We start from the raw sequence: 14,852 nt of genomic DNA, 5'->3' as shown, positions 1-14,852 counted from the left end.
CAGCAGCAGAGAACATGGCCATGAAGCCATTCCCAGCGGTGTTGGCATCGGAAATCATCTGCACCATCATCTTGTTACCACTGGACACAAGGGCTCCTGGCCGGAACGTGCCACAGAAGCGCCCAATACGCTGGCCGTTGGTGTGACCATTGTACACGTCCACAAAGTCATAGCGGCACAGGTTGTCACTCTCAAGATCTATGAATCGGAAATTAAGAACTACCACTTTTCCCTCGGGAACCTGTAGAGAAAAGCACCAATTGGAAAACCATGTCATGAAAACAGTATCTGAAGTCTTCTCATCTAGCCAATTATTAAAGCGAGCAGATAAAAGTAGAATACCCAAGATGATGCTTTTCTTCCCTCAAATCTGAACTCAGAAAAGGTACGCGTATGTTCAGCAGTAGGAACGACGTTACATCATTGAAATTCTGAACATGTGTTGATCCCAACAACATCCCCTGGCAAAAACTCTTTCGAAGGAAGGATGCAGAGATCTGTATCAGTTGTGGGTCTACCGTAACCAGAAACAAATGCCATGTCACACTGAAGGCCAAGAGCCATCTATTGCAGGTCAGTGATTACGGCAGGGAACCTTTCGCCACAACACAACAGCTGTTCTTCATTTTTATGTGACTAATCAAGACTGTCTGGTGCCCTGGGATGTGAACTTTGCTTAGAGTTCCTAGATGGTCATTCTAAAGAACTTTGTAAAGCATATTCTCCAAAGGTGACCCCTCTACTTGAAGAATCTATAGTCTATACTCTCGATTTTTCTTTGTTAAGGATATTAAAAAAATATATATGTGTATATTTTTAATAAAATGGAGTAATATAACAAACATCTAGGTACCAGCCATCCAGAATTAATTATTGTTAACATTTTGTCAACACATTTTTAATGTCTCCTTTAATAAAATAAATACAAATTTCAGATAAAATGAGTTTATCGTCCCCATCCAGGCCCCATTTTCCCCTCCTTCCTCAGAAGTAACCACTGTCATAAATTTAGTGGGTTTCCTTCTGTGCCACTCAAAATATTTTTATATAAATGTGTATGCATTCATGCAAAATACAGTTGTGTTTTTGTGTCTGTTTTAAAAATTAATGAAAATGGGATAATGCTGTACATATTCTCCAGCCTGGGCATCCTTGAGTTTTCTGGGTGAGAAAGAAGAGAAGGGGGAGAAATAAAAATAAAAACACACAGGGGGCACCTGGGTGGCTCAGTCCGTTAAGCGGCCAATTCTTGATTTCGTCTCAGGTCATGATCTCGGGGTCCTGGGACTGATTGATCCCTGCAATCAGGCTCCACACTAAGTGGGGAGTCTGCTTGAGGATTCTCTCCCTTTCTCCCCCTGCCCCTCACTGCTCGTGCTCTCTCTAAAATCAATCAATCAATCTTAAAAAACAAAAACCAAAACTCATAGGCCCCTCACAAGCTATTCCTTCTGCCCAGAATACTTTCCCACTTCTGCCCTTCTCTCGCTCACGTTGAGGGTCTGTTTCAAGGTCACCTCTTCTTGGAGGCACTCCCAGACCCCAGCTCCTCCTCCCAAGATAGGCTCTGCCCAGTTAGCAGCCTGCGCCTTGGTCCTTGAGCATGAGATCACTCAACCCACCGACTCCCTCACTGTCTATTTTTCCTGAAGGACAGAACTCAAGGAGGCAAGGCTCCCTCCTGCCTTGGTCACTGCTGCATCTCAGGCTCTGGACGGTGCATGGCCCCAAACAGAGGGGCATCATGAAGAGGTGTTAAGTGAATGAATCTGCCAGGTGCTAAATGGAACACCAGCTTCTTTGCGCAAACCCTGGACAAGGCACCTCCTGGGCAGCTCCACCTCTTGTGTCTAATATCTCCTACCCCCACCGGCACCAGAGTTCCAGAAGGCTGCTTTCCTTTCTAGGTCATTTTTTACAAACAAAAGAAGATGCATATCTTTTGGAAAACCTTATATTTCAAATCTCCTGTAATGCTGATAGTTAATGCAGAAACTCCATTAAGATGCTTTTTTTGGTGGCAAAGGAGAAAAAGCTGCTGTTTTGTGAGAGTCTATTGACCAGGGGATTCATTTATCTGCCTGTAAAAAAAACAATTCTATATTCATGTTTTTTCCTGTCAACAGCTGAGTCCTGTGTTGGCCAAAGTCTCGTGCGGCAACAATGACCTCAGCTCACCCCATAGCCCCTGGGATGTCCTTACTGTCACCGGCAAACGTGCCAAGTCTCTTGATGCCCGTGCCAGGGCTCCTACCAGAGAACCAACAGGGGACCTGCATTTTAAGCTGATGGCTTGCATTTTCAGGATCCTATGAGCAAAATGCAAATATGAGGGCAGCTTCTTTTGTATGGAATCGATTTCTGTAGAAATGGTCACTCTCTTTGTGTCTGTAGCTTTTCTTCCCCCTAACACACCATTTACTAATTTGAGCAAAAAGATCTGTTTCTGCAGCATGTCTGATTTTTTTTTTAAAAGCCATCGTTTTAATCTAAGAGTGTCCTCTTCCACAAACAGACCTTTGGGACAGCATGCTCTAAAACACAAGGCTGTGTTTTATTCACAGCCAGTTCAAGAGGCACAGCAGCTCGGTGTCATCTCACACATCCCCCCAACTGTAATGCCGAGAAATATACATGCAAACTATGCACAAATATTTGGCTCCATTTCAAGAGGGGGATAAATCCGAAGCTTACAAAATCTTATTCATGTATATTCTGTGTATATTTAAATCTCTGTATATTTAAATATTTGAAGAGGGAATCTTATAAATGTTTGGAAAATAAAACATACATTTTGATTAATGGAAATAACGTGATGTTTTGAACATTTTGGCGAAGGGGGAGGGGGGAGATTGGTAATTTCACCAAAAAACCCTTTACACGCTCATGTCTGGAAGAAGGAAGGAAACCCCCACCTCAAGCCCAGCCTGGTGGCACCAGTGGACATTAGGTCACATTCCTCTGCTGTAAACTGTCCAAAACTTTCCCACCGTGCTTGGAATAAAGTCCTCACTCACAGTACACACTTAGCGTATATCACGTGCCAGATATTTTTCTAAGCACTTTACACATGACTTCATTTCATCCTTTACAGCCACCGCAGGAAGTTGATATTATTAGCCCAGTTTTACAGGTTACATGTGAGGAAATTGAGGCACAGAGAAGTTAAAGCCCTGCATACAACAATTTGGCTGTTCAAGGATCCCTCCAAACTGGTTTTCCACCTCAGGGTCTTTGCACAGTTTGGTCCCTCTGCTTGGCCCAACCTCCTCCCCAATATTCATGTGTCTGCCTCCACATCATCATTTAGGTCTCTGCTCACGCGTTGCCTTTCCAGAGACGCCTATCCTGAGCCCTTCAGTTGCTTTAGATCATGGAGATCACATAACCATGTTGTTTCTTTATAGATTATTTACCATCTGTCTCTCCGCCAGAATGTAAGATCCAGGGATCAGAGCTTGTCGATAGCTAGTCCAATGCCTGGCTGTTACAGGAGTTCAAAAAGTAGTTCCTGAATTAATAACTGGGATCCTTATCATCTTAATTTTTTAAAAAAGAGTGCAGGCCACAATGCCTATTACTAGCACATACATTTATACAACAATGTAAACTCACTTACGGATACCAGACAAGCAGTGTCAGCGCCTGTATAGGAAGTTAGAAACAGCTCAGTGGTTATGGTGACTTACCTAAAGCCACTCAGCACATCAGTGGCAAAGCCCAGCTCTGACTCCTCCCCAGCTGTGTTTTCCGTGGCCTGACTATGGCAGAGACTCAGGAGATGCTCAGCAACCTTGTTTTCTCTGCCTGGACACACAGGAAGTCAATGTTTCCCAGCCTCCCCTGCAATTAGGTTGGGGCCATTGACTGGGTCCTGGCCAGTGGCACATAGGTAGAAGTGATGTACCCACCTCTAGGCCTAGCCATAGAATGTCCAGTGCAATCCTTCTGGGGTTCTCTTTTTGCTCTAAGGAGGGAATTCAGAGGAAACAGGAATGTTCTAGGAGACAGCGGAACCACAGAAGAGTAAATGCTCAAAGGATGGCTGCCCAGGACAGCCACCCACTTGCACTGGACTGTGAAGGGAGCAAGAAATAGCCATTTGTTGGGTTAGGCCACTGAGACTTGGGGGGTCGTTTGTTACAGCTCTGCACTTGGTGTTAATAACCCTGATTAACAAATGGATAGTGACGTTCACCTGCTGTCCTTACCCAGCGGCGCCATGACAGGCAACTGTGGAGACATCTTTGTTCTTTTTGCTGCATATAAATTCTATGTGAATCAACGCTGTAATAGAGCCATCAAAAGAGCAGCCAGTCTTGGGCTGTGTGAATAGCAGCGGAGGCAACAGGCAATTTGGAGCACTCGCAAAAGTGCGTAAACTCCGCTTCACTGAGGTCCATCTGTAATTTCAGTGGCCCCTGCAAAAGTGTAACTCGTACCTCCGGCACCGCTATCATGACCCTCTGAGTCCCTTACGTGTAGCCGGTCAGCTGCGGTGACACAGCGATCAGCAGCCGTGAGTGCTTCCTGAGCTGAGAAAAGAAGTGGACCTTTTCGCCAAAGACTTGGCTGTGAAATGAACAAGAAGCTGGGCTTCAGATTATGCGTCTTTTGCAAATGGTGCCTAAGGGAGGAGAAGAAAATGCCAGAGGGGAGATCGAGTCTGTGGTGGCTGAGAGTTGCTGAACTCAAGTCTGCCAAGAGAAAACATGGATGGGAAACCCTGGAACACCAAAGCAAGGGGACTGCTGAGGCGGGATGGGGGACAAGCGATTGCACAAAGAGCTGTGGTTTAGGTTTTGCTTGGGGGAGGAGCTGAAGTTTGAATGTAGAGTCCTGTAGTCCCCCCTTATCCGTGGGGCATATGTTCCAAGACCCCCAGTGGATGCCTGAAACCTCGGATGGTACAGAGCCTTTCCTACACTATGTTTTTTCCTATACATACATACCTATGATAAAGTTTAATTTATAAAGTGGGCACGGTAAGACATTAACAACAAAAATTCATAATAACATAAGACAATTATAATAAACTACAATAAGAGTTATGTGAATGTGGTCTTTCTCAAAATAGCTTATTGTATGTATACATCCTTTGTCTTCTTACGATGATGTGAGATGAGAATGGCTACATGATGAGAGGGAGGTGGGGGACGACGCAGGCCCCGCGGCTCAGCCGTAGGCTACTACCAACTGCTTCTGGACCTTGGCTGACTGTGGGTAACTGAAACTGCGAGAAGCAAAGCTGCAGATAAAGGGGCACTACTGTGTTTTTTTCACAGAGGCGCATCTTCTGGTTTTCCTGTGGCTGATATCCCTAGGACCCTATTCTGGATGTAAGTGGTGACAAATCTGAGAAGTTAACTCAGTCATCATCAACCTCCTTGAAAACTGAAGACTCACTACTTGATTTGCATTAAACACGAGCTCTCTAGCTGTTTGTTCCCAAAAGGGCTTACTGCAAAATAAAAGAACATTGCCAAACAATAAAATTTTTAAAGGCACTGCCACACAATAAAATAAACATTAATCAAACAAAGAGCTGTAAATTTATACCAGGCAATAGGTAACCAAACCACTGTAGCAGAGCAGTCGGACAATTCCACAGCAGGACAGCTCAGCCTCCATTTCCCAGCATCTGTTTCTTGTACAACAAACCTATACTTTCCATGTTGTCCACTGAACCAGCCCACTGGTAGCCTGGTGGCTTCAGGCGTCTCCCTGACCAGCATGCAAACCACAGCACTGGAACCACATGGCTGACAGGAACAGCAGCATCAAATACTTGTTCCCTCTCCCCTCAAGACAGGAACCCAATGCCTGATGCCCAAGCTGGGCCAATGCCCAGCTATTTCATGTGATTAGTGTGTGTCTTAAATGCTGTCCACAACACAAAGGTGTTGTGTCAAGCAAAGACGTGAGTTCTCACAGTTGTCCTTCACACTTAACCATGTGTTGAAGAGAGAACTCTGGGCACCCATTTGTGCCTGATACACTTCTAGACAAGACCACAGCAGAAGATGCAAGTTCAAAGTGAGCTCTACTAAGCCCATCCTAGATTTTATTTTTATTTTTTAAAATTTAAATTCAATTAATTAACATATAATGTATTATAAGTTTCAAAGGTAGAGGTTAAGTGATTCGTCAGTCTTACATAATACCTAGTGCCCTCCTTAATGTCCATCACTCATTACCCCATCTCCCCACCCCCATCCCTCCAGCAACCCTCAGTTTGTTTCCTATAATTAAGAGTCTCTTATGGTTTGTCTCCCTCTCTGATTTCGTCTTGTTTTATTTTTTCCTCCCTTTCCCTATGATCCTCTATTTTGTTTCTTAAATTCCCCGTATCAGTGAGATCATGTAATTGTCTCTGACTGACTTATTTCAGTTAGCATAATACCCTCTAGTTCCATCCATGTCATTGCAAATGGCAAGATTTCATTTTTTTGATGGCTGAGTATTATTCCATTGTAGATATATACCACATCTTCTTTATTCATTCATTTGTCGATGGACATCTGGCCTCTTCCTATAGTTTGGCTATTGTGGACAGTGCTGCTATAAACATTGGGGTGTAGGTGCCCCTCTGGATCACTGCATTTGTATCTTTGGGGTAAATACCCAGTAGTGCAATTGCTAGGTTGAAAGGTAGCTCTATTTCCAACTTTCTAAGGAACCTCCATACTCTTTCCCAGAGTGGCTGCACCAGCTTGCATTCCCACCAACAATGTAAGAGGGTTCCCCCTTCTCAAATCCTTGCCAACATCTGTCTTTCCTGACTTGTCAATTTTAGCCATTCTGCCTGGTGTGAGCTGGTATCTTCCTGTGGTTTTGATTTCTATTTCCCAGATGCCGAGCGATGTTGAACATTTTTTCATGTGTCTGTTGGCCATTTGGATGTCTTCCTTGGAGAATATCTGTTCATGTCTTCCGCCCATTTCTTGATTGGATTATTTGTTCCTTGGGTGTTGAGTTTGATAAGTTCTTTATAGATTTTGGATACTAGCCCTTTATCTGATAAGACATTTGCAAGTATCTTCTCCCATTCTGTTGGTTGTCTTTTGGTTTTGTTGACTGTTTCCTTTGCCATGCAAAAGCTTTTTATCTTGATGAAGTCCCAATAGTTCATTTTTGCCTTCGTTTCCCTTGCCTTTGGAGACATATCTAGCAAGAAGTTGATGCCTGTGTTCTCTTCTAGGATTTTGATGGATTCATGTCTCACATTTAAGTCTTTCATCCATTTTGAGTTTATTTTTGTGTATGGTGTAAGGAAATGGTCCAGTTTCATTCTTCTGCATGTGGCTGTCCAATTTTCCCGACACCATTTGTTGAAAACACTGCCTATTTTTCCATTGGATATTCTTTCCTGCTTTGTTGAAGATTGGTTGAGAGACAATTTCTGGGTTCTCCATACTGTTCCATTGATCCATGTGTCTGCTTTTGTGCCAGTACCATACTGTCTTAATGATTACAGCTTTGTAATAGAGTTTGAAGTCCAGAATTGTGATGCCACCAGCTTTGGTTTTCTTTTTCAACATTCCTTTGGCTATTTGGGGTCTTTTCTGGTTACATACAAATTTTAGGATTATTTGTTCCATCTCTGTGAAAAAAGTTGATGGTATCTTGACAGGAATTGCTTTGAATGTGTAGATTGCTCTGGGTAGCATAGATACTTTAACAATATTTGTTCTTCCAATCCATGAGCGTGGAACGTTTTTATATTTTTTGTGTGTCTTCCTCAATTTCTTTCATGAGTGTTCTTAAGTTTTCTAAGTACAGATCCTTTGTCTCTTTGGTTAGGTTTATTCCTAAGTATCTTATGGTTTTGGATGCAGTTGGAGAGATCCACTCCTTAATTTCTCTTTCTTCCGTCTCATCGTTAGTGTATAGAAATGCAACTGATTTCTGTGCATTGATTTTATATCTTATCATGTTGCTGAGTTCCTGTATGAGTTCTAGCAATTTTGGGGTGGTTTTTTGGGGTTTGTCATCTGGAAAGAGTGAGAGACTGACTTCTTCTTTGCTGATTTGGGTGCCTTTTATTTCTTTTTGTTGTCTGATTGCTGGGCTAGGACTTCTAGTACTATGTTGAACAACAGTGGGGAGAGTGGATATCCCTGCCTTGTTCCTGACTTTAGGGGAAAAAGCTCTGTTTTTCCCCACCGAGGATGATATTCACCATGGGTTCTTCGTAAATGACGTTTATGATATTGATGTATATTCCCTCAATCCCTACATTGTGAAGAGTTTTGATCAAGAAAAGATGCTGTACTTTGTCAAATGCTTTTTCTGTATCTGTTGAGAGGTTCTTGTCCTTTCTTTTAATGTAGTTTATCACAGTGATTGATTTGTAGATGTTGAACCACCCTTGTAGCCCAGGAAAAAATCCCACTTGGTCGTGGAGAATAATCCTTTTAATGTACTGTTGATCCTATTGGCTAGTATCTTGGTGAGAATTTTTGCGTCCATGTTCATCAGGGATATTGGTCTGTAATTCTCCTTTTTGGTAGGATCTTTGTCCGGTTTTGGGATCAAGGTAATGCTGACCTCATAGGATGAGTTTGGAAGTTTTCCTTCCATTTCAATTTTTTGAAACAGGTTCAGAAGAATAGGTATTCTTTTTTTTTTTTTTAAAGATTTTATTTATTTATTTGAGAGAGAGAAAGAGAGAACACATGAGTGGGAAAAGGGACAGAGGGAAAAGCAGACTTCCCACTGAGCGGGGAGCCCAATGTGGGGCTCGATCCTCGGGCCCTGATATCCTGACCTGAGCTGAAGGCAGACACTTAACCGACAATCTTTTGGTATGGGTTTCAGGGGAGTTCTCTGTGCCTCCTGGACTTAAATGCTTGCTTCCTTCCCCAGATTATGGAAGTTCTCCACCATAATTTGCTCCAATATTCCTCTGCTTCTCTGTCTGTCTCTCCCCCTCTCTTTCCTCTTCTTCTGGGATCCCAGCTATTCTACTATTGTTTCGCTTTAGGGTATCACTTATCTCTCAAATTCTTCCCTTGTGATCCAGTAGTTGTTTATCTCTCTTTTTCTCAGCTTTTTTATTCTCCATCATTTAATCTTCTATATCACTAATTCTCTCTTCTGCCTCATTTATCCTAGCAGTGAGAGCCTCCATTTTTCATTGCATCTCATTAATAGCCTTTTTTATTTCGACTTGATTAGATTTTAGTTTATTTCTCTAGAAAAGGATTCTCTAGTGTCTTCTATGCTTTTTTCAAGCCCAGCTTGTATCTTTATAATTGTTATTCTGAACTCTAGTTCCAACATCTTACTTATATCCATACTGATTAGGTCCCTGGCAGTTAGTACTGCCTCCTGTTTTCTTTCTTGAAGTGAGTTTTTCTGTCTTGTCATTCTGTCCAGGGAAGAATAGATGAATAAGAGAACAAAATACTAAAATGGCAACAATGACCCCAGAGAAATATACACTAAACAAATCAGAAGAGACCCCAAACTGAAAAAAAAAATTAAAATTAAAAAAAAAAAGAGAGAGAGAGAGAGAATATAATCAGAGAGGTGAATAGAACAGAGCAATACACTGGATCTTGTGCGTATTTTGGTCTGTTTCTTAGAAAACTAGATCCCAAAATTGTAAAGAAAGAAAAACTTATATATATACAAAAATAAAATTAAATACATTGAAAGGATAGAATGTTAACTGTGAAGATGAAAAATAAAAAAGAGTTTAATCAAAAAAAGAAGATGAAGGAAAAAAAAGCCCATGTGACCCAAAACCTGGCAGTGAGTGTCTCCCTGGGGCAAGGTGGGGCTCCACTAAGACATGTGAGACATGGCACCAGAAGTCTATAAAGACACCCATCCCAAGCAGCCAGCTTTGCTCTCTCTCAATCTGTGCATAATATAGGATTATAATTTCTTAAAAGTAAGGATATCCATTTCTTGTTTTCTCAGTTGTGTTTCGTGATAGAAGACTGCAGATAGGTCACAGAAACTAAATCTAGCCAATTTCTTCACACTTTCAAAAAATGGAACTAAGGACTTACATCATTTTAGAATGTTTTTTCGATTTTCCAGAAGTTGTCAACATGAGTTGATCCAGAACAAGATAAACATGATTGGTGGAGATTCTTGAAGAAAAAGCATCCAGACCCTAAGCCACTGGTATGTGTTGTCTGACAGCTAGGCTTAAGGATAACAGACATAAAAGTCAGGGGAACCCTTTGCTAGCTAGAAGCCTTTTTGTCATACAGCACCCATGTTTTCTTCTTAATGACACACGAGTATCATTTTTTTGAAAAGCTTTTATAGGCAGGAACTGATTTCTATGCAATGCCCAAAGGAAAACTCTGAAATGACATTTTTAAGAAAATACTTTCGTAATCTGTTATTTCATCTGAGAAATCTGTAATGGATCAGGAACACAAATTATAGTACTTTACGAGGAATGAAACAGAAAGCCCTTTCCTTCTGGGATGAGAAGAATCACAGTAAGGTAATCAACATATTTAAAACAAAATAGATGCAAATGTGAGCAGCCAATGTTCTCCTGACCGAGTAAGCGACAAGCGTTCTACATAGTAGCATTAGGTTGCTACAAGCTGGAACTAAAATTGTTTTTAAACCCAATTTTTTTTAATCAAAAAAATTCATGTCTATAGTTTATAATCTAAAATAGCACTGCAAGATTTTGACGAACAATGAGTCCTCGCCCCTCCTCCCATCCCTGATTCCCACTTCTCAGAGGCAAACAATTTTAATTCTTTCAACTATTTCGTCTGGCATCTACCTCTTGCTTAATAACATGCTTGTGCTGCTATTTCTTGATTTATCCTTTTTAAACGTTATCTCTTTGCTTCCTCTTATTGCCCAATTCCTCCATCAAAATTCTGGTTAAATCAATAGTCAGGATTTCTATTACTGTGACTACATAAATAGTCACTCACTGCTGAACTGAGTTGTTACATTTCTTGTACACTTTTTTTCCTTTTCCTAAGGCTAAGAGTTGCCTTGTTCTTTAAGTTTCCTTAGTTTTCTATGTTCCTATCACAAAAACCCCTCTAAAAAATGGCTAGGCATTGGTACCTTGTCAGTTCCATTTTCTTCCTGGAAACATCCATCCTAGAGCCCTCTCTCTGTCCAGTCTTGACTAGCTGCTCTCAAGGCCTGCTACACAGCTAAGAGGCTGGGACCCGGCGTCATTCAACTTAGGAAATCCCCATAGGGCGCCTATATCTTTTTTTCTGGCTTACCTTATTCCCTCATTTTGCTGGAGCTCATCCTCTTACAGTTTTCTTACAAAGGGTGAATAGGGAGAAAAAGTTTAAGATCTCACATTTCTAAAAACACCTTTAGTCTGCACTCACATTTGTCCACCAGTTCGGTAGGGTATAGATTGTAGTTTTAAAGTAATTTTCATCAGAATTTTTAGGGCATCATTCCACTGCCTTCTAGCTTCCAATAAGCTAATGTTGTCCTTTCCCCTTTCTCTGTGATTTTCCCCTCCTCTAGAAGCTTGTAGGATTTCCTCATCTAAAGTGAACAAAAATGTGCCTTGGTGTTTGTCTTTTTCCATTTGTTGTGCTGAGTATTATCTTTTTGATTATTTCCCCCCCTCCATATTCTCTGTTCTCTTTCCCTAGAACTCTCATTAGTCAGATCGGGGCTTCCTGAATAGAGCCTCGAATTTTCTTAAGATTTATTTATATATTTATTTGACGGAGATGTCGAGAGAGAGGAAGAGCACATGTGTGTGCATGCAGGCAAGCAGGGAGAGGGGCAGAGGGGGAGGGACAGAAACAAGCAGACTCCAGAGCCCCATGTGGGGCTGATCTCTAGACCCTGAGATCATGACCTGAGCTGAAGTCAAAAGTCAGACACTTACCCAAACCACCCACCAGCTCCCCCTCTAATTTTCTTATCTTTCCTCTCCAATAGTTAATCTCTTCTTTTCTTCCGCTTTCTGAGGTGTCTTCTTCAAGTTTATCTTCCAGTACTTTTATCAATTTTTTTTCATTTCCACTATCGAGTTATTAATTTCTAGTTATGTTTTTCTTATCTTGTTTCTTTCCTTTTTTTTCTTCAAATTTTAATTTAATTCTAGTTAGTTAACATACAGTACAATATTGGTTTCAGGAATAGAATTCAGTGATTCATCACTTATATGCAACACCCAGTGCTCTTCCTAACAAGTGCCCTCCTTCAAACCCATCCCCCATCTAGCCCATCCCCCACCCACCTCCCTCCAGCACCCTCAGTTTTTTCTCCATAGTTAAGAGTCTCTCATGATGTGTTTCCCTCTCTCTCTTTTTCCCCTCCCAAACGTTCATCTGTTTTGTTTCTTAAATTCCACATGAGTGGGGCTCCTGGGTGGCACAGCGGTTAAGCGTCTGCCTTCGGCTCAGGGCGTGATCCCGGCGTTATGGGATCGAGCCCCACATCAGGCTCTTCTGCTATGAGCCTGCTTCTTCCTCTCCCACTCCCCCTGCTTGTGTTCCCTCTCTCGCTGGCTGTCTCTATCTCTGTCGAATGAATAAATAAAATCTTTAAAAAAAAAAAAAAAAAAAAATTCCACATGAGTGAAATCATGATATTTGTCTTTCTCTGACTGACATATTTCACCTAGAATAATACACTCTAGTTCCAGCCACCTGGTTGCAAATGGCAAGATTCCATTCTTTTTTATGGCCAAGTAATATTCCATTGTGTATATATACCACATCTTCTTTATCCATTCATCAGTCAATGGACATTTGGGCTCTCTCCGTAGTTTGGCTATTGCTGATAATGTGTTTTGCTTTCTTTCTTTTTTGGCATTCTGTTTTACTTTACATACACTGTACCTCTTCTGATCTCTCTAAGGATAATAATAATCATTTTGAAATTTTCTTCTGCTCTCTGTATTGTCTCTGTTTCCTTGGAGTGTTGGGTTGTTTTTTTTTTTTTTTTTTCCTGTTTAGGGCTCCACCTCCTCATGTAAGACGCTTTCCTCAAATGTCCAGTAACCCTTGACTATCCATATTCAGAGCTGAGGTGAGGCTGACTGGAAGCTCTGTGGCAGGGCTTGCTACCGTAATGTGACTGGGGACAGAATGGCTTTTTCACTGGGTCTCTCAATTGTCATTATTTGGAGGTCTTATCTCTAGTTGTTTGTTTTCTCTAAAATCCTTTAATACGTGGCCCGAGGGTTAAAACCTTGCTGCAGTTTTCTTGGGAGGAGCAGGAAGAAAGGAGGGTGGTAGGGCCTCACCGTTCAGGATGCAGACTTAATTTCCTGACCTGTTTCAGTGCCACACCTCGGCCTGGCCCCATCTGCTGGCTTTGCAGTTCCCAAGTCCGGAGCCCCTCTGGTTCCCAGAGAACAAGGAAGGGAGACAGCCCCCTTGCTGCTTGGACTGGAGGAAGGAACCTGGAAGGCTAATTGCTCTTAAAAGGTTTTTAATCATAACTCCAACCCCACCTGCTCCGCTGCCTTCCAGGCAATCTGGTGCCTCCAATTCCTGAGCCTTGCAGGGATTCTGGGGCACAAATAAGCTTGCTTCTCATTGGTACCGCCCGTGCCCTCCGGCAGACACACTGCTTTTCATTCTCTCTCCTTTACTAATTCGGTTACCACTGACCATCTGCTTTCTTATCTTCTGAAATTTTGTTGGTATCTCTCATCTACTGTTAATTTCATTCCAGTTCCCTTTGTCTTTGCGGGTTTAAACTTTTTCATTTCCTTACTGTAATTTTTGTGGGATTTTGAGAAAGGGCAGAAATAAACACATGCGTTTAACCCACCATTCTTAACCAGAAGTCACTAGGGGTGATTTTTATTAAGAAGTAATAAGAATGATAAAACATGGGGCGCCTAGATGGCTCAGTCGGTTGAGGGTCTGCCTCCAGAGCAGGTCATGATCCCAGGGTCCTGGGATCAAGTTCCGCATTGGGCTCCCTGCTCAGCGGGGATCCTGCTTCTCCCTCTCACTCTGCTGCTCCCCCTGCCTGTGCTTTCTCTCTCTCTCTCTTTTCTGCTGTCAAATAAATAAATAAAATCTTAAAAAAAAAAAAAAAAGAGAATGACCTAACACTATATTCTTAGGTTATTTACAAGAGTATATAAGGTATAACATTATGAAATTATATATGAGTATATTTAAAAAATAAAAGCCAGATTCTATTAAGCACCTGTAAATACCAACAATTATGCCAGATGCCAGACGCCAGAGGATTAAAAAGAACTGTAAGACAGGTATATTACCATTTTTAATGACTTTATGCTATTCTAATGTATACCTGTACCATAATTTATAGGAATAATCTTTTTCTACATTTAATATGTTTCTAACTTTTCATTAATATAAATAATGCTGCTATGAACACAATTATATAAACCATCTTCTGTTTAAGGGACTATTTCTGTAGAATAAATTCCTAGAAATAGCTTTGCTACGTCAAGGAATATAGGCATTTTATATTAAAACAGCAGACTCCCAAGAAAAGCTGAATTAATTCACATTGCCATTTTTCACACCCTCAACTACACAGATACTGCCAATAGTGATTAATCAGGTAGGCCAAGAAAATGAGGTCTCATCGTGGTTTTAATTTCACAGTGGGCATTTGCAAGGGGAAGCCAGGTTCCCCTAAGTGGTGGAGATGGGACAAGTGGTGGCTGGTAAGAGAAGCTCCATGGACACTGACCTCAAGGTTTCGTGCCCCGCAGGCACCACCCGCACCGAAAAGGCAGTGAGGGAAATTTCGCGTTGTTTTGTTTTAGAGAAGAGTACCGTGGGAGGACAGAGGGTATAATAAGTTTGGGTTTGAAGAGGTCAAGTTTAAGATATTAAGGCATGTATTTCAGTATCAAAAGGCAGTTAGAATGATGGTTTGAG

The 14,852-nt window shown here is 41.6% G+C and overlaps 1 protein-coding gene across 1 annotated transcript in view; it reads right to left on the bottom strand.

The window, feature by feature from the left end:
- PCOLCE2 (procollagen C-endopeptidase enhancer 2) overlaps window positions 1-14,852 on the bottom strand; it is a 63,707-nt gene that overhangs the window by 26,686 nt on the left and 22,169 nt on the right. The window contains exon 3 of the mRNA XM_040636712.1: window positions 1-241. This exon is cut by the window's left edge and continues 18 nt beyond it. Within this exon, the coding sequence (XP_040492646.1) occupies window positions 1-241 (241 nt within the window). The remainder of the gene's footprint in view (window positions 242-14,852) is intronic.

The sequence above is a fragment of the Ursus maritimus genome, unplaced genomic scaffold, assembly GCF_017311325.1.
Source record: "Ursus maritimus isolate PB19 unplaced genomic scaffold, ASM1731132v1 scaffold_20, whole genome shotgun sequence".
NCBI classification, from domain to species: domain Eukaryota; kingdom Metazoa; phylum Chordata; class Mammalia; order Carnivora; family Ursidae; genus Ursus; species Ursus maritimus.
The sequence above is the reverse complement of the archived record's forward strand: the minus strand, read 5'-3'. Positions and strand labels throughout refer to the sequence as shown.